At 38.9% G+C, this 27,101-nt stretch overlaps 1 protein-coding gene across 1 annotated transcript in view; it reads left to right on the forward strand.

Moving 5' to 3' along the window:
* The window catches only part of LOC150078014 (sodium- and chloride-dependent betaine transporter-like), a 197,310-nt gene that overhangs the window by 160,641 nt on the left and 9,568 nt on the right, over positions 1-27,101 (forward strand). The window contains exon 4 of the mRNA XM_090384430.1: positions 6,168-6,300. Coding sequence (XP_090240556.1) covers positions 6,168-6,300 — 133 coding nt within the window. The remainder of the gene's footprint in view (positions 1-6,167; positions 6,301-27,101) is intronic.

Consider the following 27,101-nt stretch of genomic DNA (forward strand, 5'->3'; position numbering starts at 1 on the left):
ATACCACTGTTTGGGCCGATACAGACCATATCATCTAATATTAGCATTAGTGGAGGCCAAAAAAAAAAAATTCCCATTTCACCCATCCATTCACTCCAAAAGTTTGTCCACTTCTTCCTTGAAGTTATTTAAGCTATCAACTTCCACGACGACAGATGGAAATTTGTTCCTGCAATCAACTACCCACTGGTTACAGGCAAATTTCCAAACATCTTTTCTACAACTGTCCTTCTTCAATTTGAATTTATGCCCCCTCAGGTTCGTAATCTCCGTAGGCCTCCGTAGCCGAGTGGGCGGGAGTGCAGTAGCACATGCTCTTTGAGTAGACTGGGGTTCAAGCCCCTGACTGCTGAATACGGTTGATCTGCCAACCCGGACTGGACCAGCGTGGCAGATTATGGTCCATTTCCCTCAGCATGAATTGTTGAGGAGGCTTCCATCCTGCAGTGGGTTGATAATGGCTGCACTTTACTTTACAGGTTCGTAATCTGAGCAAGAGGAAGAATCACATCACCTCGCAGGTGCCTAGTCTCTAGATTCTGCAATTTGCAGAACTTATGCCTGTCTTCATAAGAGCACTCCTTCATTCCCCCCTCACCAGTCTTGTTGCCCTTCTCTTTACTCATTCTAGAAACTCTACATCCTTCCTAAAATGAGGCTTCCGGAACTTTACACAGTATTCAAGGCATGGCCTGACCATTGCCTTATACAAGTGAATAATCACCTCCTTATACCTGCTAGCAAAATTGCTGTATGTCATTGACAAGACCATGATCTGCTCTAACAACCTGTCTGCACTGCTCAGAAAACTTCATATCTGACTGCACAATTCACCAGTCTGATTTCCCTTCTCTGTACTCATTCTAGCCACTCTACATCCTTCCAAAAGTGAGGCTTCCAGACCTTTACGTAGAACCCAAGGTGGGGGCCTGACCATTGCCTTATACAAGAAGAAAATCACCTCCTTATCCCTGCTAGCAAATTTCCTGTATATCATTGACAAGACCCCATGACCTGCTCTGGCAGCCTGTCTGCACTGCTCAGAAAACTGCACATCTGACTGCACAATTACCCCATCTCTTTCATTCTCCACTACCCTGAGTATAGTACTGCACAGTTGGTACCGGGTTACTGCTACCCATATGCAGCACTTTGCATTTGTCAATGTTAAACTTCAGTTGCCACCTCTCAGCCCATCTGCTCAACTTTTCTAGATTTTGTTGCAGTAGCATACCGTCAGTACTGTCATTAACAAATCTACCAACCTTCGTATTGTCTGCAAACTTGGATATTAAGCCTGATATATCTTTCATCAATATCATTGATGAATATACAAAACAACAGTGGCTCAACATCAAACCCTGGGGGACTGTACTAAGAGCATTAATTACCACTATGGCTCCTCCCACTCAACCATCTTTTATCCATTTAGCAACTTACTCTTAATGCCGTGCTATTCCAATTTGTACAGTAGTCTTCTATGTGCAACAGTATTCCAGACACTGATGAAAAAAGCCATGAATTAGGGTTGAATTTGAAAGTGGCTGCAATTCTGCCCAGGCACAATAGGAGGGAGTATATGATGAGAGCCTTGTCGATCAATTCGGCACTGGAAAGATTGTGCAAGGCTCAATGGGTAGAATTTTTCTCGGCCTGGTCTGTGCTTGTTAACAGAAGGGACTGCTTCTACAGGGATGGGATACACTTAAATAGAAAGGGTGCAAGTATGTTTGCTGATCCTATCGAGGCAGTGTTAGGTGGGTCGGAAAACTGCTAGATTGTGGGGATACAAGGACTAATAGATTAACAGTAGCCACTGGCAGAGGTGAAAGTAATTCTTGCACTGCTTCTATTGGAATGAGCAGCAGCTTGGAAAATAAGATGCAGGATATTTCAGAGACTGTTGGAGTCATTGGGATACAAGTAAACACATGGGTTGTGTTAGGGTAGCTAAGAAAAAGAACAGGTGCATGTATACTTGCGGATACACCAATGCTAGGAGTTTGGTAAATAAATTTGAATTTGACCTATTGCTCAAAGAATCAAAGGAGGATATTGTTGGGATATCAGAGACGTGGTGTCACACAGATATAAGGAATGCAGAACTGGAATTTGGGGAGTACAATGTCTACAGAAAGGATAGACAGGATAGGAAGGGAGGAGGGGTTATGCTATTAGTTAAGAAACACATAAAATTCAAGGAAGTGAAGCCAGTCGACATCGCTGGACAGTGCAGTGTCGAGTCAGTTTGGTGTTACATAAGCACTGGGAGATCAAAATTGAGGGATAGGAGTGTGCTACAGGCCTAATGACTCTGATGAGTATAATAAGAAACTGTACAGGGAAATAGAGTGGGCCAGTAAATCAGAGAGTCTTATAATGGGGGATTTTAATTTCCCAGATATTGACTGGAATTTGTGGGTTGGTCACTCACAAACTAGCAAGGCTTTTGTTGATTTGTTGGATGATTGTTTTCTACATCAGAATGTTCGGGAGGCAACTAGATACTCTTGATCCTATTTATCAGTAGTGATTATTCATGCATTAAGAATCTGCAGATAAAGGAACCACTAAGTGGTAATGATCACAGTGTGTTGAAGTGGGATTTACTCAAAGGGTAAAGGAAACGGTTATTGCTTTCTTAAAGGCGACTATGATGGTCTGAGACCGTATTTAAATTCTATACAGTGGGACCAACTGATGATGATACCAACAGCAAATTCAAAAGGAGAAGCATTCAAAGAATTTATCTTGGAAGCTACTAGGCTTTACATACCAACTGAGAAATACTGTTCAAGGTTTAGGCCTAAATGGATGTCAGATGAACTAATGAGACATGGCAGAGAAGAAAAATGCATGGGATACATATAAATCAATGGGTAACATGGAAGCCTATGATAGATATAAGCTGGTCTGTAACCAAGTCACAAAGGAGATTAGGCAGGCAAAATCAAATTATGAGAAATCATTGGCAAAGGATGCAAAGAAAAACAGAAGAGTTGTTTACCTATGTAAACTCTAGAAGGAAAGGGATGAATCAGATTGGTCCACTGGATATTGATGGTTCAACTGTTGATGATCCTGCTCAGGTGGCTAACAAACTAAACGAGTATTTTGCATCTACATTCGCACACGAGGAGTTATTCAGGAAGAGGAATGGCAAAGGTGAAGTAAACTCTGGCAGTAAGCTAGATAATCTTGTAATAACTGAGAGTAAAGTGGAGGAGAAATTGTTGAAGATAAACACAAGAAAGGCACCTGGGGTGGATGGGATCTATCCAGTTATATTAAAGTAGGCAGCAAAGGAATTAAGCAAACCCTTAGCCATAATTATGAGAGCTTCTTTGGACTCGGGGGAAGTAACCATAGACTGGAGATGTGCAAATGTGACCCCAATTCACAAAGGAGGATCAAAGGCTGACACAAGTAATTATCGACCTATTAGTTTAACTTCTGTTCCAGGAAAATTAATGGAGGCACTGGTTAAAGAAGCACTAGAGGTTCATCTAGACATGACTTCAGTTATAGCTCGGACACAGCATGGTTTTTTTAAAGGTAAGTCTTGCGTGACCAATTTGTTGGATACTATTATGTAGTCACAAAAGAACTGGATGCAGAGCATAACTTTGATATTATATATTTGGATCTTAGAAAGGCTTTTGATACTGTTGCACATGGAAGACTGCTGCACAAATTGGAGCAGTTTGGCATTGGAGGCAAATTGCTGTTATGTATAAGGGATGGTTGAGGGGGAGAAGATAGAGAGTGGTAATCAATGGACACTGCTCATTGTGGACTAATATTATTAGTGGAGTTCCTCAGGGTTCAGTGTTGGGTCCATTGTTGTTTTCTGTATTTATAAATGATATTGATGATGGTATATCAAGCTTAATGTCCAAGTTTGCGATGATACAAAGGTTGGCAGGGTTGTTAAGGACACTACTGACAGTATGCTGCTGCAACAGGATCTGGAAAGGTTGGGCAGATGGACTGAGAGGTGGCAAATGAAGTTTAACATTGATAAATGTAAAGTACTACATATGGGAAACAGTAACCCCCAGAGCAACGTATCAACTCTATGGTACTACACTGACAGTGGTAGAGAATGAAAAGCACCTGGGGGTAATTGTGGTAAATCAGGTAAATCAGGCAGATATGAAGTTTTCTGAGCAGTGCAGTGACGGGCTGCAACAGTAGCTCATGCCACACAGGACGTTTTCTAGCAGGGATAAGGAAGTGATTATTCCCTTGTATAAGGCAATGGTCAGGCCACACCTTGAGTACTGTATACAGGTCTGGAGGCTTGATTTCAAGAAGGATGTAGAGCTGCTGGAACGAGTACAGAGAAGGACAACAAGATTAGCGAATGGATGAAAGGGTTGCTCTTATGAAGAAAGGCTTAAGTTTCGCAAATTACAGTGTCTGGAGACTAGGCACCGGCAAGGTGATCTGATTGAGGAGTATAAAGTCTTGAATGGTTTCAGCATGCTCAATGCTGATGGAATTCTTCCTCTTGCTCAGAATAATCACCTGAGAGGGCATAAATTTCAAATTGAGGAAAGACAGATGTAGGATAGATGTGCGGAAATTTGCCTTTAGCCATCGGGTGGTTGGTTGGTGGAACAGACTTCCATCCCTTGTTGTGGAAGTTGATAGCCTAAATAAATTTAATGCTCAGCTGGACAGGTATTTCGAATGAACGAAGGGGTGAAATTGGAGTGGTTTTTTTCCTTTCGGCTGATGCTACATAAGCTTGCTTTCTTGCATCATATGCCTCTATTAATGCTAATGCTAAATCTTTAAGTAAATCCCACATCAGTACACTGTGATCATTGCCACCTAGTGGTTCCTTTATCTGTAATTCTTAATGCATGAATAATCACTGATGATAATCAGATCAAGTGTATTACTTCCTCTAGTTGCCTCTCAAACATGCTGCTGTAGAAAACAATCGTCCAATAAATCCACAGAATTCTTGCTATTGTGTGAGTGACCTACCCACAAGTTGCAGCCAACATCTGGGAAGTTAATCCCCCATTTAAGACATTCTCATTTACTAGCTCACTGTATTTCTCTGTATAGTGGTTCTTTGTACTCATCAGAGTCATTAGGCATATAACAAACTCATACTTCATTTTTGCTTTCCCAGTGCTTATGTCACACCACACTGACTCAACATTGCACTGTCGATCTATGTCAACTGGATGCACTTTCTTAGATTTTGTGTTTCTTAACCAACAGCATAACCCCTCCTCCCTTCCTATCTGTCTGTCCTTTCTGTACATGTACTCCCCAAATTTAAATTCTGCATTCCTTATATCTGTGTGACTCCACGTTTCTGATATCCCAACAATACTGCCATTGATGTCTTGACTAGCACTTCAAATTCATCAAATTTATTTACTATACTCCTAGCATTGGTGTACATGCAAGTATACATGCACCTGTTTTCACTCTCAGCTACCCTAACACAGCCCATGTATGTACTTGATTCATGATGACTCCCGGGAGTTCCTGAAATCTCCAGCAACTTGCTTTCCAGGCTGGTTCTCATTCCAGTAGAAACAGTGCAAGAATCACTTCCACCTCTGCCTTTGGCTACAGTTAATCTATTAGTCTGTGAATCCCCTAAGCTAGCAGTTTTCCAATCAACCTAACACTGCCTTGATAGCATCAGAAAATATTCTTGCACCCTTTCTATTTAAGTGTATCCCATCCCTCTAGAAGCAGGCCCTCCTTTTAACAGGCACAAACCACACTGAGAAAAATTCTACCCCCATGAACCTTACAAATTTCATTTTTCCTGCGTATTTATTTAGCATATACATCAGTGAATATGCTCTGCATATTTATTTAGGTCTAAAGGAAAAATTCGCAGTTCAGCCTCACGGCTGATAGCCTGACCTGTGAAATGCTAGTCACCAATAGTGATCACAATACCAGGTTTTTTAGTTCTGCTAGAGCAAAGCAGTTTATATAGTTACCAATAACATATTATGTTTCCAGTTACCATAAAAAAATGTTAACTATACTAATGTGTTTTTAATGTTTTTCTTATTAAAGATTTTATTTCTTTAATATATTTACCTACTTTTGGGCTGTCTGTACCCATATATTTCCCTTTTTTCTGACTATGTGCTTAAAAATAATTTTTTTCTTAATTGTAGCATATTTTTGCTTGGTAAATCAGATGGACTACATAATATGGGGTCTATTAGCTGGCAGCTGTTATTATGTTTTGCTGGAGCCTGGCTGATAGTCTTTATAAGCATTTTTAGAGGTATTCAAACAGCTGGTAAGGTAAGATTTGTGTGTGTGTGTGTGTGTGTGTGTGTGTGTGTGTGTGTGTGTGTGTGTGTGTGTGTGTGTGTGTGTGCACGTATGTGTGAGAGAGAGAGAAAGAGAGAGAGAGAGAAAGAAAGAGAGGACTACTACTTGGTCATAAATAAATAAATTTGCATTTAGCATTACAAATACTAGCAATCATTAGCATTTTAAAAGAAGCCAAATTATATTGTGGTTTATAACAAGTTGATCACAGAATTCTTTGCATCCTACAGAAAGTTTGGTTATTATGTTCAGTATTTCATTTACTTAATCTGTAAACTTTATACTTATCGATGTGCTTTCTCATTTTATCACTTCCTTCAATTTTTTTCTGTTTGGTCAAGAGTATCAAAAATAGTAAAAAAAACAGCTGAGTTGAGGTTTTCAAAATACATTATCCAATTCATGATCAAATCCATCATGATGGATTTGATCATGTATTCTTAGAAATGATAGCAATACATGCAACTTATTTACTCAACAGATCATACTATATTACTTGTTGAACTAGGTGCCTCCGTAGCCAGGTGGGCAGGAGCAGCAGTGCGTAGCACACGCTTCTTGATTAAACTGGGATTCAAGCCCGTCACCACCAAATATGGAGGATGCGGAAAGGTCAGGGAATGCCCATCGCATGTCCCCGGAGCAATATGGCCTTAGTTGCTAATGCTCCTAAAAATCAAATAACAAACAAACTAACTTGTTGAACTATTTAGAATGTCTTTATTAACAGATACTGCTTTGCCATGCATGAATAAAGAACCTTTGAACAATTATATACATGCTCATGAACATTCTACAGATTAATTTGCAGTTGTGATTATATGTCTAAATTCAGCTGCTATGTACTTTCAGCTGTTAAAAACACATAATCATAAAAAAAAATGTTTCATTTTGGCAAAGAAAAGTAATAAGATACCAGTAATTAGCAGAATAGTAGAAATGGACCAGGAAATAATATTTTAGCATTAGTTGAGGCATATGATGCAACAAAGCAAGCTTGTAGAGCATCAGCCAAAAAAAAAAAAAAAAAAAACCCTTCCCATTTCACCCATCCGGTCACTCCAAATGTTTGTCCAGTTAAATAAATTTAAGGCTGAACTTCCATAACAACAGATGGAAGCCTGTTCCAGCAATCAACAGATGCAAGTCTCTTCCAGGACGTTTGCCTCTGGCTAAAGGCAAACTTCTACACATATATTCTACAACTGTCTTTCCTCGATTTCAGTTTATTATTATTATTATTATTATTAGCCATATGGTGCAAGGAAGCCTGAGGCTTATGCTGCACCAGCCAAAAAAAAAAAAATCCCTGAGAGAGAGAGAGAGAGAGAGAGAGAGAGAGAGAGAGAGTGTCAGAAGTAGAAAGGAATCACCAAGAAAGAGAAGAATGATGATACCCAGCTCAGGATCCTGGGTTTGCCAAGCCCATACTCACCAGATGTGAGCCCCTTCCCCCTCAGGTTTGTAATCTGAGCAAGAGGAAGAATCCCATCAGCATTCAGCCTGCTCAAACCATTCAAGGCCTTGTACACCTCAATCAGATCACCTCAGGTGCCTAGTCTCCAGATGCTGCCATTTGCAGAATTTAAGCCTCTCTTGGTAAGAGAACCCCTTTGTTCCTCTCACCAAATGAAAATCAGGAGAGCAATAGTACTGCAAAACAAAATTTATATAATCACTAAGATCAAAGGGCAGGAGGCGCCAAGTAACAGATGTTGCATGGGGCCTCCTTGTACTGCACCTTATATTGATATCAATTCACAGTCAAATTACTTAGAGCAAGTATTAAAATTGCTTGGAACTAATGATGTAATCATCATTATAGATTTCAAGTCAACACTGGAATAATCAAAGGACAGATGAAAATGACAGGAAAGTAGAGAATTTTCTGCAAACAATTTTGATCACATGGAATGAACTGGACAATCCCATAAAATCTGGCACAGTTAATGGGTGAATCACATGTTGACCTGAAATATGATATTACCCTCACTGCATCAAAAAATTGAGAAGTAGAAGTTTTGTGAGGAATTGTCCATCAGAGATCAATGGCAATAACAGTAATCCTGGCTGACAAAAGTATTCCTGCAATGTATACAATTAAATGAAAAATAGTTGATGAAACAATTCAAGCAGGAATTCTTCAATGAGGAACTTATTCAATTACAGGAAAAAGCAGATCAGATAACAGGCATCCTACTATCTGATCATGGACTGGCAGAAGGCACTACATGGGGCCACCTGCCACTCCATGAAAAAAAAACCCTGTAATCTGGCCTCGCTTATGGTGGATCCCAGAAATAGCCGTGCTGTGGAATGAATTTATTGCTGTTATGTTGTTATTTGGTTTTTAGGAGCATTAGCAACTAAGGCCATATTGCTCCTGGGATATGCAGTAGTCATTCTCTGACCTTTCTGCATCCTCCGTATTTGGTAGTCACAGGCTCGAACCTTGGTCTAATCAAGAAGCATGTGCTATGCACTGCTGCTCCTGCCCACCTGGCTACAGAGGTGCCGAATTTATTGCTTTTAGCTTCAGAAGTTTCTCTTCTAATTTTACCTCATAAAATAGTTTAGCTCCCATTTACTGGTGTTCCTATCGCCAAAGTATTCTTGGCAGGTGAATATATGAGAGGCAGTCAATAAGTATTTACTCTCACCTAGAAATATTTGAGTTAGAAGTTTGATATTATATACATATACAGGTAGCGCTCGATTTACGTTGGGGTTAGTTTCCTGGGGGGACAGGCGCAAATGGAACCCTTTATATAATGGAGTCAATCGCCAATCACAGGTTTAGGTTCCGGGCACCAAAAATTTTACTTACCACGTTGCATTGATTGTTTTATTTTATTAGGATTCAATTCAGTTGTAGTAATAGTCGATGGAGGCATATTCATAGCCCTACACACATTAAGGTGACTTTCATCAAGATTCTATCCTCCAAATATTGCACTAGTAATTCATAACTACTTTTACCAGACATGGCGTGTCCTTATTCTATTAAATTAAAAACTTTATAACACGATTGGGAAAAACTGCACATGGCTATCACTATTATTATTATTTAATTTATTAATAGCACAATTAATAAAAAAATGTTAGTGTAATAAATTTCCAACACATGTAAATAGTGTAAACAACAACCAACTGAATGCTTCACCGCATGGACCTTTACTACCTGCATCCACGAGTGGTTTCTTTGAGGGCGGGAATCTTTCTCATCTCTGATACGAATGTGCTAATTGCTGATTGGCTCAGATTGTCCTAAATTACGTGAACAGTGCACAATACATAGCACAATATGATGGTGATAAATTTTGTCTGATGATTTTAAACTTTCAGTTTATAAAAAAATTGCAAAAATAAATAAATAAATAAAAATAAAAATGGCGTTGTGGTTAGTGATTGGCGCTATTGTGAATCGGCACAAAACAAGGGCTACCTGTATATATTCACGTTACTAAGCCTCATAAGTTAAGGTTTATTTATTTGTTTGTTTTTCTAGATTCATTTTTCACCGAGTAGAGTCATGGATACACCGAGAGGTGGTATTCTGGAGAGGGTTGAATTTTGATTCATTTTAACTTTTCTTTATGTGCAAGGCAAAGAAGCAAAACAAATCCATGAGGGGATGAGAGCTGTATGTGGGGAGGATTGCCCATCATATGAGATTGAAAAATTGAAAAGATAGTTCAGGTTTGGCCAAAGCAATGTGCATGGTGACCCAAGAGAAGGAAGACCTGTCTCAGCCACAGGCTCTGCTATTGTGGCTGAAATGAAACAGCCAGACCTTGAAGACAGATGTGTGACTGTAAATATTAGATGAAATGAACTCCAGATGAAGTGAACATTATCCATGGGTTGTTTACGCCATAATGCATGAGTTCCTGCACATGTCTGAAGTGGCAGCCTGATGTGTTCTGAGATTGTTAACACCTCCTTAAAAGCTCCCCAGGAGGGAAATTTTGCACATTTGTGTAGAATGCTCTTTCCTTAGAGCTTTGTAGAGAGAATGTTGATGATTTTATTTTTTGACCAAATTGCAATAATGGTTGAATGCCAAGTACATCACTATGAACCAGAAACAAAACATATGAGGAAACAATGGAAACGTTCATCTTCACCAATCCACCTTCCTCCCAAAAGAAGCTGAGGTTCAATTGTCTGCCAACAAGGTCACGTTGTCAGCCTTCTGGGATTCTAAAGATATCATCCTTACAGATTACCGACCAAAAGGCAAGAGCATCATTGAAGAGTACTACACAACCTCCTTGGAAAATTAAGAGGCTGTCAAGTTGAAGAGACATGGAACCCCCCCCCCACTCCTAGCTGACAGTTCTCCTGCTCTGAAATGCACTTTACAATCAGATATGGCTTTGAAAATCTGCACCTTAATTCAGACATCTTCCTCTATTTCCTAAAATGAAGGCACCATTACTGTAGATTTCAGGCTGATGAGAAGGTAATTAATGAATTTGAAGCCTGGTTTTCTGCTCAATATGAGGAGTTCTATTCGAAAGGCCTGAAAGAACTTATCAACAGAGGGGAAAAATGTGTAGCTATGGAAGATAGCTACTTAGTGAAGAATGATATTTCTAGTCATGTTTCAAATCTTTAACTCAAATATTGCCAGGTGAGAGTAAATACTTATTGATAGCCCCTTGTGGATGCAAAATAAAGTACATGTTTAATTCACTGGTAACATCAGCTAAGTTATCAATAGCTTTCCTATATATCTGATGGTTCAATCTGATTCATTATTTTCTTCTTTGTATCCATAACACATGATAAACCCCTTGTTCCTGTTCTTTGCTTTTCTCTATTAGCATTAGTAGAGGGATATGATGCAAGAAAGCAAGCTTATGCAGCATCAGCCAAAACAAAAGAAAAAAAAAAAAAAACTTCCACTTCACCCCTCCTTTCGTTCGAAATACCTGTTCAGCTGAGCCTTAAATTTATTTAGGCTATCAACTTCCACAACAAGGGATGGAAGTCTGTTCCACCAACCAACTATCCGCTGGCTAAAGGCAAATTTCTGCACATTTATCCTACATCTGTCTTTCCTCAATTTGAATTTATGCCCTCTCAGGTGATTATTCTGAGCAAGAGGAAAAATCCCATCAGCATTGAGCATGCTGAAACCATTCGAGGCAAATTGCTGCTATGGATAAAGGGATGGTTGAGTGGCAGAAGACAGAGAGTGGTAATCAATGGACACTGCTCAACGTGGACTAATGTTATTAGTGGAGTTCCTCAGGGTTCAGTGTTGGGTCCATTGTTGTTTTCTGTATTTATAAATGATATTGATGATGGTGTATCAGGCTTAATGTCCAAGTTTGCAGACGATACAAAGGTTGGCAGGGTTGTTAAGGACACTACTGATACTATGCTGCTGCAACAGGATCTGGAAAGGTTGAGCAGATGGGCTGAGAGGTGGCAAATGAAGTTTAACATTGACAAATGTAAAGTACTACATATGGGAAACAGTAACCCCAGATCAACGTATCAACTCTGTGGTACTACGCTGACAGTGGTAGAGAATGAAAAGGACCTGGGGGTAATTGTGCAGGCAGATATGAAGTTCTCTGAGCAGTGCAGACGAGCTGCAAGAGTAGCTCATGGTGTCTTGTCAATGATATACAGGAATTTTTCTAGCAGGGACAGGGATGTGATTATTCCCTTGTATAAGGCATTGGTCAGGCCACACCTTGAGTACTGTATACAGGTCTGGAGGCCTCATTTCAAGAAGGATGTAGAGCTGCTGGAACGAGTACAGAGAAGGGCAACAAGATTAGTGAATGGAACAAAGGGTTGCTCTTACGAAGAAAGGCTTAAGTTTTGCAAATTACAGAGCCTGGAGACTAGGCATCGCCGAGGTGATCTGATAGAGGTGTACAAGGCTTTGAATGGCTTGAGCATGCTCAATGCCGATGGAATTCTTCCTCTTGCTCAGAATAATCACCTGAGAGGGCATAAATTCAAATTGAGGAAGGACGGATGTCGGATAGATGTGCGGAAATTCGCCTTTAGCCAGCGGGCAGTTGGTTTGTGGAATAGACTTCCATCGCTTGTTGTTGAAGTTGATAGCCTAAACAAATTTAAGGCTCAGCTGGACAGGTATTTCAAACGAATTGAGGGGTGAAATGGGAGTAGTGGTTGTTTTTTTTTTTTTTTTTCTTTTTTTTTGGCTGATGCTGAATAAGCTTGCTTTCTTGCATCATATGCCTCTACTAATGCTAATGCTAATGCTATCAGATCACCTCGCCGGTGCCTAGTCTCCAGTAATTTGCGAAACTTAAGCCTTTCTTCATAAGAGCAACCCTTTGTTCCATTCACTAATCTTGTTGTCCTTCTCTGTACTCATTCCAGCAGCTCTACATCCTTCTTGAAATGAGGCCTCCAGACCTGTATACAACACTCAAGGTGTGGCCTGACCATTGCCTTATACAAGGGAATAACCAGTGATTTCACATAATTATCCTTAGCCAGCTAGCCCTCCCTGTGATACTCTTACAAATAAGCTTATATCCATTGTAGGTTTCAGTGCTATTTTTGCCTTGTAATTAATTAAACTGGACAGATCCACATTCATCCATCTCATACTATATTTTATTAATGGTATATGTTGAATAGAATAACAAGAAAGTGTAAACAAAAAGGCAGAAAAATGGAAAAAATATGTTTCTAGAAATTTCTGTTGTCGATTCCAGTTATTAATGTCTTGTCTTCATAGTGTCAACTATAATGCTCATAAGCCATTTTCAGAAAAAAACCCTTTTAATCCTTGTAAAAAAAAATTATTCTAAATAATTTTATTTAGAATAAATTTTTCTAATTTTTATTTATGTTTATGCTTTTTACCCTTTGGCTTGTGGTTTACATCAGAAATTTGCTTCTATTCTGTTTGTAATCCTGGCAAATTGACAACTGATAAGAGACTTGAATTTGCTGTTACCAACAGCAAATTCAAAATGCTGGGAAGCATTCAAAGAACTTATCTTGGAAGCTACTAGGCTTTACATACCAACTAAGAAATATTGTTCAAGGTTTAGACCTAAATGGATGTCAGATGAACTAATGAGACACATAGCAGAGAAGAAAAATGCATGGGATACATATAAATTAACACGTGACACAGAAGCCTATGATAGATATAAGCTGGTCTGTAACCAAGTCACAAAAGAGATTAGGCAGGCAAAGGCAGATTATCAGAAATCTTTGGCAAAGTATGCAAAGAAAAACAGCAAAGAGTTCTTTACTTATGTAAACTCTAGAAGGAAGGGGATGAATCAGATTGGTCCACATAATATCAGTGGTTCAACTGTTGAGGATCCTGCTCAGGTGGCTAACAAACTAAAGGAGTATTTTGCATCTACATTCACATATGAGGAGTTATTCAGGAAGGGGAATTCCAGAGGTGAAGTAAACTCTGGCAGTGAGCTATATGATTTTTTAATAACTGAGAGGAAAGTGGAGGAGAAATTGTTGAGGATAAACATAAAAAAGGCACCTCGGGGTGGATGGGATCTATCCAGTTATATTAAAGGAGGCAGCAAAGGAACTAAGCAAACCCTAGGCCATAATTATGAGAGCTTCTTTGGACTCAGGGGAGATACCCATAGACTGGAGATGTGCAAATGTGACCCCAATTCACAAAGGAGGATCTAAGGTTGACACAAGCAATTATAGACCTGTGAGTTTAACTTCTGTTCCAGGAAAATTAATGGAGGCCCTGGTTAAAGAAGCACTGCAGGATCATCTAGACAAGACTTCAGTTATAGCTCAGACACAGCATGGTTTTGTTAAGGGGAAGTCTTGCCTGACCAATTTGATTGGATACTATGATGCAGTCACAAAAGAACTGGATGCAGGGAATAACTTTGATATTATATATTTGGATCTTAGAAAGGCTTTTGATACTTTGCACATGGAAGTTATTTGTTTGTTATTTTGGTTTTTTTTTAGGAGCATTAGCAACTAATGCCATATTGCTCTGGGAATATGCGGTGGTCATTCCCTGACCTTTCTGCATCCTCCGTATTTGGTGGTGACGGGCTCGAACCCCAGTCTAATCAAGAAGAGTATGATATGCACTGCTGCTCCTTCCCATCTGGCTATGGAGGCGCACACATGGAAGAATGCTGCACAAATTGGAACAGTGTGGCATTGGAGGCAAATTGCTGCTATGGATAAAGCGGTGGTTGAGGAGGAGAAGACAGAGTGGTAATCAATGGACACTGCTCATCGTGGACTAATGTTATTAGTGGAGTTCCTCAGGGTTCAGGGTTGGGTCCATTGTTGTTTTCTGTATTTATAAATGATATTGATGTTGGTATATCTCTTTTAATGTTCAAGTTTGCAGACGATACAAAGGTTGGCAGGGTTGTTAAGGACACTACTGATGCTATGCTGCTGCAACAGGATCTGGTAAGGTTGAGCAGATGGGCTGAGAGGTGGCAAATGAAGTTTAACATTGACAAATGTGAAGTACTACATATGAGTAACAGTAACCCCAGAGTAACGTATCAATTCTGTGGTACTGCACTGACAGTGGTAGAGAATGACAAGGACCTGGGGTTAATTGTGCAGGCAGATATGAAGTTCTCTGAGCAGTGCAGACGAGCTGCAAGAGTAGCTCATGGTGTCTTGTCAGTGATATACAGGAATTTTTCTAGCAGGGATAAGGAGGCGATTATTCTCTTGTATAAGGCAATGGTCAGGCCACACCTTGAGTACTGTATACATGTCTTCAGGCCTCATTTCAAGGAGGATGTAGAGATGCTGGAACGAGTACAGAGAAGGGAACAAGATTAGTGAATGGAACAAAGCATTGCTCTTACGAAGAAAGCCTTATGTTTTGCAAATTACAGTGTCTGGAGACTAGACACCGGCGAGGTGATCTGATAGAGGTGTATAAAGCTTTGAATGGTTTGAGCATGCTCAATGCCGATGGGATTCTTTCTCTTGCTCAGAATAATCACCTGAGAGGTCAAACATTCAAATTGAGGAAAGACAGATGTAGTATAGATGTGTGGAAATTTGCCTTTAGCCAGCGGGTGGTTGGTTGGTGGAACAGACTTCCGTCCCTTGTCGTGGAAGTTGATAAATAAGTTTAAGGCTCAGCTGGACAGGTATTTCGAACGAACAGAGGGGTGAAGTGGAAGTGGTTATTTTTTATTTATTTATTTATTTTATTTTATTTTTTGGCTGATGCTGCATGAGCTTGCTTTCTTGCATCAAATGCCTCTACTAATGCTAATGCATTCGGTTTCACTAACATAGTTTGTCCTAACCATGTAGGGATTTGAAATGAAGCATATGACAGTGTAATGTTTGTATCAATCAATCATTCGTACTACTCATTCAATTCATTTATTACAAATTCTGTCATCAATGACTTTTCTTCAACCATTACATAAATAGCCTCTCTGATTGGCTCTTTTATTCTAAGTATTTACATATGTTTAAAACTTCTTTGTTTATTATGTTTAAAACTTCGCTCTTTGCTTGTTCTTTTAGCCAGTGATTTGTTATGGTCATCCTTTGCCAGCCTATTTGTTTCTATGCTGTGAATTTGTTAAGAAGGGGGTGTGCTTGAGAAGGATTTCAGCTAAGGGTAATTTCCAGTTCAAATAGTCTATTACATTTTATCAAACTAATTTTTTAACAAGGGGCTTACTTAATCCCCAAAAATTTAACAAGGGGCTGACATGAGCCCTACCAAGTCCCCTCCAGCATATTCCTTGCTTAACCATTACAGTTAACCCCCGCTATTCGCGGTATCTGTATTTGCGGTTTCGCAGTCGCTGATTTAATATAAAAAAAAATTTGAATTTTAAAGTGCCGTGAACATTTTCCGCCATAAAAAAAACATGGGCGTGGCTAAAATTATCTTCCCCAGTCAAAACAGTGCTCAGTGGGTGGGGGCGAGGGGTGACAAAATCGCGAGCGTGGATGTTTCTCGCTAATCCTTGTTCAGTATTTTTTTTTTTTTTTGGGTAGTCATTGGCGCATTGGCTTCTGTGGCCATAATGCACCTCCCAAGGTTTGTTTTGCAGTACTTTGATCCAAGCCCGAGGCGGGATTCGAACCTGCGACCTTTGGGTTGCCAGGCAGGCACTTTACCCACCTGGCTAGCCCGGTCAGCATGTTCAGTATGTGTTATTATTATTATTATTATTAATATCCATATGATGCAAGGAAGCCTGAGGCTTATGCTGCACCAGGAAAAAGTTCCTGAGTAACCCTGAGAGAGAGAGAGAGAGAGAGAGAGAGAGAGAGAGAGAGAGAGAGAGAGAGAGAGAGAGAGAGAGAGACAAAAGTAGAAGGGGATCACCAAGAAAGAGAAGAATGATGATATCCAGCTCAGGACCCTGGGTGTGCCAAGCCCATACTCACCAGAGTTATGCACTTGTCATGGAAGGTTTCGTCATGTGCTTTTAATTTATATGCTTATAAATTGAATAAATGTATCAATTTATAAATTTATATGCTTACAAAAGTGATAAATCTACCGTTTTGCAGAGTAAAACAGACTTTTTCGAGTGTGTTAATGGAAGAAAATGACTTTATTGTGGACAAGTTCTTTCTAACCCTTACAAAAATATGGCTACGAATAACAAGGGAAATGTGAAAAGATCAAAGGTGATGACATTAGTGAATAAAATTGAGTTATTAGATAAAATTTCTAATGGTGAAAGTGTCTCCTCAGTGGCAAAACATTATAAAATCAATGAGTTAATGGTTCGATCAATCAAAAAATCGGAAGAAAAAATCCGCCGTAGTGTCCATGAAAATGCGCTTCAAAATTTGCTCTGTAATTCATGATGTTAAATTAGAAAAAATGGAAAAAGCTTTAAATCTGTGGATAGAAGACTGAACTCAAAATAAAATTCCCTTAAGTTCACTCATCATTCGTGAAAAGGCAAAACTCCTTTATCAACACTTTAGCGAAACTGGTGATAGCACTGGCGGGATAAGTTTTTTAGCTAGCAAAGGCGCTGGTTTGAAATTTCTAATAAATATTACATTTAATATTAAATTGTTTCCTATTTTCAATTCGATCCCATATGCTTGCATTTCACTATGTACTGTCTATGTATATAGTCATATTATGAAGGTACATATAATACTTACATAGACAAAATTTTAGACTAGTTTTTCTTAATTTCATACATTGGAACTGAACCCCTTTATTACTACTATAGCCATAACTCACTATTCGGTATTTGTGGCATTTCTCAGGAACGTAACCCCTGTGAATAGCGGGGATTTACTATATATGCTTCATTATGCTGGACACAGGAGGAAACTGTATTCTTATATTTTCTTAGTTATATATATGCATTTATGGCTTCCATTTCAGTGACTTTAAAGTTATTTCATAATTCTGCATAGATTCATTGTTGGTGTTAAATTCTAGGTGCAGCAGTGGCATAAACTGTATTGTGTCATTGTGCATTATGTATCTGCCAAATGGGGATCACGCTTGTGCTCTCTTGCACGGGGCGCCTCTGTAGCCAGGTGGGAAGGAGCAGCAGTGCGTAGCACACGCTTCTTGATTAGACCGGGGTTCGAGCCCGTCACCACCAAATACGGAGGATGCGGAAAGGTTAAGAAATGATCACCGCCCGCATATCCTGGAGCAATATGGCCTTAGTTGCTAATGCTCCTAAAAACCAAACAACAACAACAACATCTCTTGCACGGCAATTTTTGTCCCACTTCCATCCCTTACTTTCGCCTGATGGATGTATTCCATTGTACCTGGGGGATGCCTTCTTCATCCCCCCATATTTCTACCTGTCCCCCCTTTTCTTGACTCTAAAGCCCACCCACTCTAACTTTTTTTTTTTTTTTTTTACATTGGTCTCTGTCAGGAAGCTTAGGCGACCCTGCAGAGACTAGCCAGAGAAAAATGGGCAGCCTGGCTACCTCCTAGCGGTGTGTGTGCGAGCAACGTGGGGTTCCATCAGGGGCCTTGCCGCCAAATGCCAGGACACCCAACAGAACCCAACGCAAAACTATGTATTCAACACAGAACACTTTTCTGGCATTTACAGTAGTTCTGTATTTCTTCACAGTGTACATATGATGCAGATGTGGGAAACCACAGGGGGCGCCTGACCCTAATACTATGCACACTATGTGCATTATGTATGTACATGTGTGTGAGTTCGTGGGCCGATTTGCATGTTGTGCTAGCAGAACAACCAAGAATAATTCACAAGGGGGAAACCCCTACTCCCTTAATTTGAGATCGGCTAATCCAGTCATTAACGTTATTCAAGCTTTCCAAGCAAGTGACAAGTGGAAAAAAAAAACACTAAACTGTCATGTATGATGGTTTTTTTCCACTATATATGAGAGTTTAGTGGTTGAGATTTACTGTATTAATAGAATCTCAGAATGATGAAATGTGATATATAGAAATGGAAAAAATCTAGAAAGTTATATAATTCCAGACAAATAAATTGTAATTTCTCCTTTTCAAACTATTTTTGTATTTTTGGCTGTTTAAAATATGTGTGCTTTTAGTGCTGTGATATATGTTTAATTTAATGGGTTTTTTTTTTGTTTTTTTTTTTATGAGCAAAAAGCTGGTAATATGGAGTGAGCTTCCATGGTCTTCCCATACATTGCTGGATGGCAGTACCATCATGCTTTGATCTTGTGAGATTATCATGAGATCTCATGATAATATCACGGATCAACTTTGGTTGATGTAGGCAGCAAACATGAATCAACAAGCCAGTGATATAACATCTGGCACCTCTATGTCATGATAAGAACAAGTCAGCTTGTATAATGTAACAAAGGCTTGTATGCCTTCCTTATATACCAGTCTGGGTCACTTGTTTATCCAGTCAAGTCCAGTAGACTATCAAAATTAGCATCCAAATGTTTTGGAGGATGATATATATATATACTTCAATTCATTATTTTTATTCTATTTATAATAGAAAATTGATATTCTTCAGTCAGTATCATTTAAGAATATGAATTTTGTAATGCCCACATATTTTGTTCATTAAAATAAAAAAAAAAATGAACATACATTTTTTGAGTCAAAAGTAGAAAAAATAGGTTGAAATGGCCAAATGTGCTCTTAATTTGTTTGGCATTATATATATATATCTTGTTAATTAAAACAATGCATAATAATTTACTTAATCTACTATAGCATTTTACTTTACAGTATATTTTTTAAAATAGTTAAAAATTGAATTATGTAGAGGTATATTTTTTCTGTTCTAGTTTGACTGTGAAGCCAGTTTATTTTAAATATCCTTTGTAATTCACATTTCTTTGCCCTATTGATCATTTCTTGATGAGTAATTGGATGACAATTGTCCGTCATCCAGTTAACAAAATATAAAAATGTGCAGGATATCTGCACATTTTTAAAAATACAAAATGTATTTTTGTATTTTAAAAATAAAAAATGTGAAAAATCTGCACATTTTTATATTTTTAACCTGATGTATTTTTACCTGATGCAATTTTGTATTTTTAACTTGATGTATTTTTGATGTAGTTTACTTTTGTTGTCAACATTTTTTATTGCTGTTGAACTATGTTAGGAAGAAATAGCATGCTAGTGACCTTCTGTAGGTGCCTCCATAGCCAGGTGGGAAGGAGCAGTAGTGTGTAGCACACGCTTCTTGATTAGACTGGGGTTCGCGCCCGTCACCACCAAATACGGAGTATGCAGAAAGGTCAGGGAATGACCACCACATATCCCGGAGTAATATGGCCTTAGTTGCTATTGCTCCTAAAAACCAAATAACAGTGACATTCTGCAGTAAGATCCGGTACCACATTCTGCAGTGCAGAAGTTTAGTTTTTTTTTCTTTTCTTCTTCTTTTGTGATGGATTTCTATTTTAATGAGACATGGTTAAAATTGTGTATATGTTAGCTTTATATACAGCTATTTGGCTTTAACAATTGAATTTGAAGCATTGCAAATTAATTTGAAAATGGCTATTTCCGCCCCCCTTGTTCTATGTTTGAGGTAACTGAAATTCTCCAAATACGAGATTACTTTTTTTTTATTTTGCCTACAAAGGCCAATTACTTCTTTAATTCGTAGATTAGAAGAAATGAAAAATTCTCAGTCAATAATATTCAGTATGAAAGTAATACTGAATTCTGGTATAGAAACCATCTAATAATAAAATTAAGATGAGAAAAGACAAAGTGCAAATTATTGTAGCAAGGCTGCCAGAATAGCGAGGCTGCCAGAACAGCTCACAGGATTTTCTCAATTAGCTGTTGTTGTTGTTGTTGTTTTGGTTTTTAGGAGCATTAGCAACTAAGGCCATATTGCTCCGGAATATGCGGTGGTCATTCCTTGACCTTTCCGCATCCTCCATATTTGGTGGTGACGGGCTCGAACCCCGGTTTAATCAAGAAGCGTGTGGTACGCACTGCTGCTCCTTCCCACCTGGCTACGGAGACGCCTCTCAATTAGCATTAGCATTAGTAGGGGCATATGATGCAAGAAAGCATGCTTATGCAGCATCAGCCAAAAAAAAAAAACCCCTTTCACTTTATCCCTCCGTTCGTTCGAAATACCTGTCCAGCTGAGCCTTAAATTTATTTAGGCTATCAACTTCCACAACAAGGGATGGAAGTCTGTTCCACCAACCAACTACCCGCTGGCTAAAGGCAAATTTCCGCACATCTATCCTACATCTGTCTTTCCTCAATTTGAATTTATGCCCTCTCAGGTGATTATTCTGAGCAAGAGGAAGAATTCCGTCAGCACTGAGCATCAGACACTGTAATTTGCAAAACTTAAGCCTTTCTTCGTAAGAGCAACAATTTGTTCCATTCACTAATCTTGTTGCCCTTCTCTGTACTCGTTCCAGCAGCTCTACATCCTTCTTGAAATGAGGCCTCCAGACCTGTATACAGTACTCAAGGTGTGGCCTGACCATTGCCTTATACAAGGGAATAAATACCTCCCTATCCCTGCTAGAAAAATTCCTGTATATCATTGATAAGACACCATGAGCTACTCTTGCCACCCATCTGAACTGTTCAGAGAACTTCATATCTGCCTGCACAATTACCCCCAAGGCCCTTTCATTCTCTACCACTGTCAGTGTAGTACCACAGAGTTGATATGTTGCTCTGGGGTTGCTGTTTCCCATATGTAGTACTTTACATTTGTCAATGTTAAACTTCATTTGCCACCTCTCAGCCCATCTGCTCAACCTTACCAGATCCTGTTGCAGCAGCAGCATAGTGTCAGTAGCGTCCTTAACAACCCTGCCAACCTTTGTATCGTCTGCAAACTTGGACATTAAGCTTGATATACCATCATCAATATTATTTATAAATACAGAAAACAACAATGGACCCAACACTGAACCCTGAGGGACTCCACTAATAACATTAGTCCACGATGAGCAGTGTCCATTAATTACCACTCTCTGTCTTCTGCCACTCAACCATCCCTTTATCCATAGCAACAATTTGCCACCAATGCCACACTGCTCCAATTTGTGCAGCAGTCTTCCATGTGCAACAGTATCAGAAGCCTTTCTAAGATCCAAATATATAATATTAAGTTATTCCCTGCATCCAATTCTTTTGTGACTACATCATAGTATCCAATCAAATTGGTCAGGCAAGACCTTCCCTTAACAAAACCATGCTGTATCTGAGCTATAACTGAATTCTTGTCAAGATGATCCTGCAGTGCTTCTTTAACCAGTGCTTCCATTAATTTCCCTGGAACAGAAGTTAAACTCACAGGTCTATAATTACTTGTGTCAGCCTTTGATCCTCCTTTGTGAATTGGGGTGACATTTGCACATCTCCAGTCTATGGGTACCTCCCCTGAGTCCAAGGAAGCTCTCATAATTATGACTAATGGATTGCTTACTTCCTCGCTGCCTCCTTTAATATAACTGGATAGATCCCATCCACCCCAGGTGCCTTTCTTGTGTTTATCTTCAACAATTTCTCCTCCACTTTATTACAAATTATTACAAGATCATCTAGCTCACTGCCGGTGTTTACTTCATCTATGGCATTCCCCTTCCTGAATAACTCCTCATGTGTGAATGTAGATGCAAAATATTGATTTGGTTTATTAGCTACCTGACCAGAATCATGAACAGTTGAACCATTGATATCAAGTGGACCAATCTGATTCATCCCCTACCTTCTAGAGTTTACATAAGTAAAGAACTCCTTGCTGTTTTTCTTTCCATCCCTTGCTGTTTTTCTTTCCATCCCTTGCCAAAGATTTATTGTAATCTGCCTTTGCCTGCCTAACATCCTTTGTAACTTGGTTACAGATCAACTTATATCTACCATAGGCTTCTGTGTCACATGTTAATTTATATGTATCCCATGCATTTTTCTTCTCTGCCATATGGCTCATTAGTTGAACAATATTTCTTAGTTGGTATGTAAAGCCTAGTAGCTTCCAAGATAAGTTCTTTGAATGCTTCCCATTTTGAGTTTGCTGTTGGTGACATCATCAGTTGGTCCCACTGTATAGAATTTAAAAACTGTCTCAGACCGTCGTAGTTGCCTTTACGAAAGCAATAACCCTTCCCTTTACCCCTGATGGTAGTTACCTCCTTGAGTAAATCCCACTTCAGCACACTGTGATCACTGCCATCTAGTGGTTCCTGTATCTGCAGATTCTTAATGCCTGAAGAATCACTACTGATAATCAAATCAAGAGTATTGCTCCCTCTAGTTGCTTCCTGAACATGCTGATTTAGAAAACAATCATCCAATAAATCCACAAAAGTCTTGCTAGTGTGTGAGTGACCAACCCACAAATTTCAGTCAATATCTGAGAAATTAAAATCCCCCATTATAAGACTCTCTGATTTACTGGCCCACACTATTTCCCTGTACAGTTTCTTATTATACTCATCAGAGTCATTAGGCCTATAGCACACTCCTACTCTCAATTTTGATCTCCCAATGCTTATGTCACACCAAACTTACTCGACACTGCACTGTCCAGTGATGTCAATTGGCTTCACTTCCTTGGATTTTGTGTTTCTTAACTAATAGCATAACCCCTCCTCCCTCCCTTCCTATCCTGTCTATCCTTTCTGTAGACGTTGTACTCCCCAAATTCCAGTTCTGTATTACTTATATCTGCGTGACACCACGTCTCTGATTTCCCAACAATATCTGCCTTTGATGCTTTGAGCAATACCTCAAATTCATTAAATTATTGACCAAACCCCTAGCATTGGTGTACACGCAAGTATACATGCACCTGTTCTTTTTCTTAGCTACCCTAACACAACCCATCTGTTTGCTTGTACCCCAATGACTCCCAGCAGTCTCTGAAATATCCTGCATCTTATTTTCCAAGCTGCTGCTTATTCCAATAGAAGCAGTGCAAGAATCACTTTCACCTCTGCCAGTGGCTGCTGTTAATCTATTAGTCCTTGTATCCCCCCAATCTAGCAGTTTTCTGACCCACCTAACACTGCCTCGATTGGATCATCAAACATTCTTGCAACCTTTCTATTTAAGTGTATCCCATCCCTGTAGAATCAGTCTCTCCTATTAACAAGTACAGATCAGGCTGAAAAAAATTCTACCCCATGAGCCTTGCACAATCTTTCCAGGGCCGAATTGATCGACAGGGCTCTCATCATATACTCCCTCCTATCATGTCTGGGCAGAATTGCAGACACTTTCAAATTCAACCCTAATTCACGGCTTTTTTTCAACAGTGACCTGTACTTGTTAAGTAATTCCGCCGGTCTCCTACTCTTAATATCATTAGTGCCAACGTGTACAACTATATCACCTTTTGTGCCCTTAAAAGATGATATCCACTCTACAACGTCATCAACCTTGCCCTTGGCAGATATACAATGGTCCTGTTCCACCTATCCTTTTTACAAAGCATGTTTCCCATTTTCCTGACAATAGAGTCATCAACAACTACTAGTTCCTTTGCGACCAGCGCATTCTGCCTTGGGGGTTGCTGCTGTGTTGCGTGATGCCCAAGTGCAAGCGCTGGTGTTGGTTTGGGCAGCTGAGAGCTTGATGGGCCCCTCACTTTTATTCCTTTGAGGGCATGATCTTTATCCCATGATATAGAGGGACTTTGCTAGCAGGGATAAGGAGATGATTATCCCACATCTTGAGTACTACATACAGGTCTAGAGGCCTCACTTTAGGAAAGATTTATATTTTATGGATTGGGTGCAGAGAAGGGCAGTGAAATTGGTGAAGGGAGCAAAAGGGTGGCTTACCAAGAAAGGCTTCAGTTGTGGAACTTGTAGCTTCTGGAGACTAGGCATCCGCAAGGTGATCTGATCGAGGTGTTTAAGGTGGTTGAACAAGCTAAATGCTGATGTAATTGATGTATGCTCAACTACACATGTGAGGGGGAAATCCAAATTGAGGAAGATTGGTTGCAGATAGATGTGTGGAGGTTTGCTTTCAGCCAGCAGGTGGTTAATTGTTGGAATAGACTTCTGTTGCTGTGGAAGTGGATAGTTGGAATAAATTCAACGAAGAGTTAGACAAATTATTAGAGGAGATGGACAGGTTATGTTTTTTTTTTTTTTTTTTTTTTTTTTTGACTGATGCTTTGTAAGCTTGCTTTTTTGCATCATATGCCACCGCTAATACTAATCCATTTTCAGAGATCTTCTATACAGATGTGAATCTAGCTAACCTAGCTGAAGGCCATCTTTTAAAATTTAAGTGTCTTTACAAAAGACAGCATGTTATGTTTTGATCATTCTAAATCTTAAATGAAAGTTTACCTAATTTCATATATTTTAAACTTTTAAACATTCTGTTTAAAAGTTTAAACAGAATGCTTTTAAACATTCTGTTTAAAACATTGCTTTTAAACATTCTGTTTAAAATTCTTTTAAAAATTGCTTGTGACATGCATGGAAAATATACTGCCACATAATTTTGCTAATAAATTTATTCAGATAAATTTGTTTTGTTGTTTGTCAGTCACATCTACAGGTTAATCTTTTTTGGTCTACATATGTATATTTTTCATGTTTGTGTGCCCTGATGAATATATATATATCACATATATGATACATTTTATGATATACAGGGTATATCATAAAATGTGGAACCACTTCAGGTATGGATTTAGGACAAAAAAACAAAAATAGTTCATGTAAACAAACTTTTTTTATTGTTTTTAGGCCTTAAATCCATCCTCGAAGTGGATACCACATGTATGATTTTGCTTTATTTTCGAGTTACAGCCATTTTTGAATTCCAACAGCTATCTGCTAAGTTTACAGGAAATTCTGAAAATGACCAGAGTGCACCTGAATACCAACCTACAAATGCTTCATCATAGATCTCTTCACCTGCTCAAAAGTTCCAGGTGTCTGTCAGATTTGTTGGCAGCCTTGTTACATTTGCAGAGCATTTCAGTGTTATAAATTGGTGTGGAAAAATCAATCGTTTTCAGATGACCCCACAAGTAATAATCAAGTGGATTCAGGCCCAAGGAGTGTGCAGGCCAGGCAATGGGGTCTGTATGATCTATCCTTTTATTAGGGAATTGCTCATCCAAAAAATTTTAGCAATGTGGCTAAAATGAGGCGGAGCACCATTGTGCATAAACCGCATGCGGCAAATGACATTGTGTAACTTCTTCCAACAACCCATATAAATGTTTTCTTAAAAAATGGCAGCAGCATGCTGTTGTTAAACCACCAGGTAGAAAAATAGGCCTGATTAAAATTAGCATTAGCATTAGAAGTAGCATCAGCCAAAAAAAAAAAAACCCTTTACCCCTCCATTCATTCGAAATACCTGTCCAGGTCGTTTCTAAGCTAGTGGGTTTCATAATCAGTGGCCACTAGCTTCAAAACGATTGTCTGGGTGGTGGTATCCTCTGAAAATAAATAACAGTAGTCTTCTCTACTAGAGAAGCGTTATTTATTTATCTTGAACTCTATCAAGTTCAAGATATACGCTTTCAAGCTACTCTATACTATAATGATCACAATGCTAAATTGTTGTTGTTGTTGTTATTTTGGTTTTTAGGAGCATTAGCAACTAAGGCCATATTGCTCCGGGGATATGCGGTGGTCATATCCCTGACCTTTCCGCATCCTCCGTATTTGGTGGTCATGGGCTCGAACCCCGGTCTAATCAAGAAGTGTGTGCTACGCACTGCTGCTCCTGCCCACCTGGCTACGGAGGCCCCAATGCTAAATTAGTTAGATCCTTAGATAAATTAAAAGATATATGCCCAAAAAGTGATTAAAACCTTCAATCTACTCATTTAGTACAATTAACACCCTCTATTCTTCTGCACCACTAGTTACATGCTACACTATTCACAGCAAAACACTGATACCATAGTGGTATGAGTAGCGAGTCGTAATTTTCAAAATCAGATAAATTTAAAAAATAAATTTAGATAAAATAAATAAAAATAAAATAAAAATAAAATAAAAATAAATCTAGATAAATTTAAAATATAAGCTTATGAACACTACCAAGCGTATTTAATCTATTTGTAAAACACAATTTAATATCTTAATTAATCAAAAATATTGTAAAAATTTCCAAAAACTTATCTGTTTGCAGGAACTCAAAGTCTACATTTTCACACTTTTAGTCTCATTCCCAGTTCATGTTCCTTGTTCCATTCATGCTGAATTGTTGCTGGTCATGATTGAACAAATTGACCACACTATTCCTAATAAATCCAGCTTCATTAGTAAAATATACAGTGAATAGAGAATGCTGATTATGAACACTTGCAGAAACT

Source organism: Mastigoproctus giganteus, chromosome 11 (genome assembly GCF_048544385.1).
Source record: "Mastigoproctus giganteus isolate SK-2022 chromosome 11, ASM4854438v1, whole genome shotgun sequence".
Taxonomy (NCBI): domain Eukaryota; kingdom Metazoa; phylum Arthropoda; class Arachnida; order Uropygi; family Thelyphonidae; genus Mastigoproctus; species Mastigoproctus giganteus.